At 33.3% G+C, this 5,358-nt stretch overlaps 1 protein-coding gene across 15 annotated transcripts; it reads right to left on the bottom strand.

Annotated features, from left to right (window-relative positions):
* Positions 1-612: 612 nt before the first annotated feature.
* LOC141707075 (putative choline kinase 3) lies at positions 613-5,004 on the bottom strand. Of its 15 annotated transcripts, none has more exons than XR_012568958.1 (9): positions 4,438-5,000; positions 4,223-4,284; positions 3,920-4,111; positions 3,717-3,834; positions 3,521-3,597; positions 3,190-3,278; positions 1,464-2,228; positions 984-1,057; positions 613-902 (listed from the first exon to the last, which is right to left on the bottom strand). XR_012568958.1 is itself a non-coding variant. In XM_074510057.1 (8 exons), the coding sequence occupies exons 1-3, from the start codon at positions 4,513-4,515 to the stop codon at positions 3,530-3,532; spliced, it is 264 nt and encodes an 87-aa protein (XP_074366158.1). In that variant the 5' UTR covers positions 4,516-5,003; the 3' UTR covers positions 613-902; positions 984-1,057; positions 1,464-1,745; positions 2,053-2,228; positions 3,190-3,278; positions 3,521-3,529. The 15 variants fall into 15 exon arrangements, 12 of the variants coding, with proteins under 12 accessions (XP_074366158.1, XP_074366157.1, XP_074366154.1 ...); XR_012568957.1 differs by having other exon boundaries at positions 4,014-4,111; positions 4,438-4,998; XR_012568956.1 differs by having other exon boundaries at positions 4,009-4,111; positions 4,438-4,998.
* Between the last annotated feature and the right edge of the window lie 354 nt (positions 5,005-5,358).

The raw sequence follows: 5,358 nt of genomic DNA on the forward strand, positions 1-5,358 counted from the left end.
GGGAAGTTCACATTCAAGTCGGTAAGGTGATTGTTCCAGAAATTACTTCACAAAGCCACCAATGATAGACAGCATTGACCTGATACAGTTAGAAGCAGCTGAACTAGAGCTGAAAGAGAAATGGAAAAAGATTGATGAGAAAATTGAGAAGAATTATGGTCCAATTGCAAAACCTGATAAACAAGTGAAACACACTACGCCATAGATTGCTTTAAGCAACACCCAAACTGTGTAGCTATAGACCCAAAAAAATGTTGCTAAAGGCCCAAAAAGGGCTAAGGCAACATCAGAGCTATGTTAACCCGTAGCTAGTTAGTATAGATATCTATAGCAACACATCAACCACTCTATTGCAACACAGCAAATCATGTTACAATAGATATCAATAGCAACATACTTTGATCTCTACAATAACACATATACTGTGTTGCAAAAGATCATAGAATTTATCAAACATATTATCAAATTGGTGGGGCCCACCTTTGGGGCCCACAAATGATTAAAAAAAATCATATTCGAAAGTTTATTTTTGCTTGTTCTTTTTTTTATAAATATATTAATAAATAGTACAATATTTAAATTCCAAAATATAAATAAAAATATTCCAAGAATAATTAAACTAACTCAATCTAAATTAATAATTATAAAGTCATGAATTATTACAAAGTGATGAATCAAGTTCTGTAAAATCTATATTTTATTACAAAGAGGCAAAGTTGTATGTAGTGATAAAATTCATTGAATGTCTCTGAATTGGAGTCTGCAATCATCATATCTCCGTGCCTTCGACTCTACCTTTGCCTTGGCCTGCATAATGTTTAAATTTGCAAACGAGTCTTGATAGTATCCAGTGGAGTTGTAATGCAGGATGCTGTAGCACGAGAAATAATTCCTCCAGCCCCCTGGACTAATATTTATATGATTGGAAACTATAAAGCTCGAATGAATAAAATGGATGCATATACAAATTTTAAAGTACTGACCTGAGTCAATGCAAATGGTAATGCAGAATACATTCCTGCTCTTTCTCTATATGAAACAGACCTTTCAACATAGACTACAGGTTGAACAGAAGAAACATTTGTAATTTCGATAAGAAGCATTTGTATAGAAGTTTAAATGTTAGGTACTATTAAAAAGACCACAACCGTTTCAATAAACTTTAAGTATATCTAACACAAGAAGTCATGAAAACTTCTACAACTACAAAAAAATATTATAGAAACAGACCACAACATTCCGCATCTAAGCTTCATTACTCTATCGAAGATCATAACTACTGATAAAATTGCAATACAGATACAATATTTAACTGACCAAGTAAGAATATTAGATGTATAACTGCAACAATAATTACTGCTGGCGATTAAACTGTATATAAATTAATGCATCGGACATAACTTTTAAGATCTGAACAAAATTACATAAAAAGGTAATACAATACAAAAATATAGTCCACTTACTTCGAAAAGGGGACAGTCCAGTGTTAGTGTTTCATACTCCCCTCCTTCACCGCATACATTTATGCCGTACAACCTTTTAGAATTAGCATCAGCTTAACGATGGAATTCAGAATCGTTCAAGCAAGTATGGTTAGACATCTGCCGATCTAAAAGTTTCCTTGCTGCTGTTGCATTTTCTGGTGTACCATAGCTTAGTCGTCTGCCTTCATTCTCAAACTGATCGATTGAAAGCTTTCTTACCATACCACATAAAGCTCCGCCAGTTTCTGCAGCTACAACTACCTACAGGTGCATCCTAAGAGCGACAGACTAAATTCTAACAAAATATAAAAGCAGAGAAAATGTGCTCACTGTTTAAAGACATAGTAATATACTAATATCTATGGAAACAGCTTGGCTGATTCTTCAAACGGATCAATAAAATGTTTATACAACAAGGTATCCAATAAAGAAAGCTGGTATATTGATAGCTTGAAGTAGAGGGGAAAGGTAGAATGGTTTTGACATATTTTCCCTGTAAATGACTGTTAAATTTTTAGGGAAAAGGGTCAGCAAATATACTTACAAGTTGTACACGTATTATACTTACAAGTTGTACACGTATTCCCTTTCTGGCGAAGTTACCAGCATTTCTGATTGTGGAAGCATTTGGTTGTATCAACTGCCTTCATTTCTGAGTGCAGAGGCATAGTTCATTTTCTTCAAATTTAAAATTACGTTTTTGAACATCAGATTGTTAAAGCCCACCCCTGCACTGCAAATTGTCTGCATAAATAAAATTTCAGATACATGTAATAATGATATGCTTTACACAAATTAATAGGCCTCAGAGCTCATAACTATATTCACTTCCAACAAACTATATAATTTTAAAAGAGATGAGCATTTTATATGGGGGTTGCAGTATGATGGCATTATACGAAAAATACTCTACAACTATCTGAATGTGAAAACAGAAAAATCACTTGACTAAGAAAATACGAAAAATGGGTAACAACAAGAGAAATAATTATCTCTAACTAATTATTAACAAAAAAACATGACTAACTCATTGACTAGGAAATTTAGAAGCAGTAACAGATAATTAACTAAAGTCCAGAATCAACAATTAACTAAACTCTGGGATTTATTAAAGAATAAAGTTTCAAACTTTACACATAATTTTGAGAAATATTATATTTTTAAACATAATATCAACAACCCAGTTAACTAAACAAACCAATATTGAGTAACAACAAGAAAAAGAAATAATCAACTAGGAAACAAAAATAAGAAACTTACTTAAAATTGTCAAGGGATGAATGAACAAAGCACTCTAGATGGTGTTTTTGTGTGTTTTTTTATATATAGTGTTGCACACAGAAATATAATATATAATTCTTCCAGCCCAAGGTTTAGAAGATCATTTAGTCATACTGCGTTTGGGTTTTTGTTTACAAAAATAAACAATATTTCTGGAATTCTATCCACTTAAACTGTTCATTTCCTTTTTGTAAAGAGTAGATGGAACCATAAGCATAGTTGAACAATGTATTACACAAGTAGACATTGCACAATGGACCAACCATCAGACTTGACAAAAGAGTACAGCAAGAAAGTCACTAATCGGGCAAGTATACATTACACAGGATAACATTACACAAGGTAACTAATTGGGCAGAAAGAGTACATTGCACAAGATAACATTATGAAACAGTAAGTCAGAAACAACAGAAGGGAGACATACACAAACAGATCCATCAGAGAACAATGGCACTTTAGTGAGGTAAAGTGTTTACTCGTATGGTACAAACAGATACAAACGAAGGTCATATCCTGCAACCAATTTAAAGTATGAGAGTTGATATATTAGCTAAGCATGGCAAGAATTTATTTACTTTTCCTCAATTAATCACATTATGCTAAGCTTGTTAGATATAATCAAGTTCAATTTAACTAACGAGTAAAGTGTTATACTAGTTAATTTTTACGTAAGGTTTTAAAAAGTCGAGACAAAAAGCACAGAGAAAGTAGAAGCCAGAACAAGTACTCTATAAAAAAAACTCAGAAGGACTAACCAGTAGAACTCAGATATGAATGTACAAATCTTTCACGCTCCTCCAGATCAATGCTAATAACATAAAAGTCTCTGATGCTGAAGAGCCAACATAAAAAGAACAAAGAATGATGTAAAGCTGTAGGATGCTTCTTTAAGTATTTAGCCGGGGAAGAGTAGTTCCTACAAATGACTGACTTAAGTAACAGGTAGATTACCTGGGCAGATATTATAGTCTAAAATATGCGGAGTCTCAGAGTGATAATTAGCTGCCATTTCACAGAAATGATTAGCATGGTCGTAGGCAGCAGGATTGTAACTCGCATACTCATAATCCTGTCAAATAATAGATAAAATATAATGAAACTTAGCTGCACAAGATGATTACAATATGCTCAAGCACAAATAGAAGAGTGAAGACCTCAACTAAATTGCACATAATTTTTTTATACAACTACTGAAATGAACATGACAGCTCCAATTATGAAAGGGAGACATGACATATTCCACCTTACTGATGCTTAGTACATTATGCAACTAAAATATTCCTTTCCTGCTTGATAAGCTGCCTGAGGGACATAGATAATCTTTCCGAGATCAAGTACCTAATAACCTATGTCCAGAAAACAATAAATTAATGACACGAAGCACTCCTGGTAGCTTAACAGAGATCAATGACACACTAGATCATATTATATTATTTTCCTTTCACCATACCACATACCAGGGTTTACATTAGAGTACTATCAATTCACCGCAATTCTTCTGCATCATCAGTTCCAATTCCTAATTAAGTTCAGTTCCATGATTCAGTGTTTCAGTTTAATTACACTAATTCAATTCATAATAACAATTAAAATAAAAAAAAAACATGAAAGCTGAGGTTTAATTAGATACAAAAAGGTGAACAGATATATAAAAGATAGATACAATACATACAAGCGCTGAAGCAGAGGAAGTTGAGAGGCCTCCAAAGATCTTACTGATTTCCAGGCCTCCCAAGATCTCTATACCCATTTCTCCGAGAAACAAAAGCCCGTAGCTCCCTAGCTCCCTTCTGTTATCGATCTTCCATAGATGATTTCGCACCTTCTTTCTCTCTAGGTATGGATTTTGACCTCGATTTGGAGCCCCAATTCAACGACCCAACACCCGACCCAGTTATTGTGCAGCCCCCTTCAGACCCGGTTAACATTTCCCCCAAATTTGACAACTACGATGATTTTGAGTCACCGGTTCCTGACCCGGATACTCGCCCCACTTTGAAGCGGCTCCTTCGTGGCCCCAAAGTCGATGATTATATTAATTTATGTGGCGCTTCAACAAAAACCTGATATGGGGTACAAAAACCCGAATCCCTTCCAACCCATAGCTTGAATGTGTTACAGTAGTAATTAGATATAGCTTGAGTGACTGATAGAGAGGGAAGAGAGAGAGCAAGAGAAAGATAGGGGAAACAACCCTAAACAATTCCCCCTTTTATTTTTATCCGAAAAATTCATTTCCCGCTCTGTTGAATATTTGGCCGCCCAAACCCAATCTAAAATGTAACTAGCCCGACCCATTTCATTTTCCATTATAATTTGTTTTCCAAATATTCTAATCATTTTCGATTATGAACACTATAATTGTTATAATAATTATAAATCTATAATTTGCAGAAAATATAAAACTATTACATGCTTTAATTTACAGATTTAGAAATTTTAATCGAAATTTATAAAATTAGTTAAGCTAATTATTAATTTTTTTAATTTTATATATAAATAAACTATTTTAATGGTTATAAAATGTAAAGAAATTAATTATTTGATATACTTTTACATTCATAGACAAATTATTGAATTATTTTATCAAAAT

The sequence above is a fragment of the Apium graveolens genome, chromosome 2 (assembly GCF_009905375.1).
Source record: "Apium graveolens cultivar Ventura chromosome 2, ASM990537v1, whole genome shotgun sequence".
Classification (NCBI taxonomy): Eukaryota; Viridiplantae; Streptophyta; class Magnoliopsida; order Apiales; family Apiaceae; genus Apium; species Apium graveolens.

What these genes read in the sequence shown, in the direction of transcription:
- LOC141707075 (XM_074510055.1), bottom strand. Translation starts at nt 4,515, where the DNA reads ATGGGTATAGAGATCTTGGGAGGCCTGGAAATCAGTAAGATCTTTGGA. An exon ending in CTTCCTCTGCTTCAGCGCTT is followed by an intron (nt 3,835 to 4,437) that starts GTATGTATTGTA and finishes ATTATTTGACAG; the next exon opens with GATTATGAGTATGCGAGTTA. An exon ending in AGACTATAATATCTGCCCAG is followed by an intron (nt 3,598 to 3,716) that starts GTAATCTACCTG and finishes TTGGCTCTTCAG; the next exon opens with CATCAGAGACTTTTATGTTA.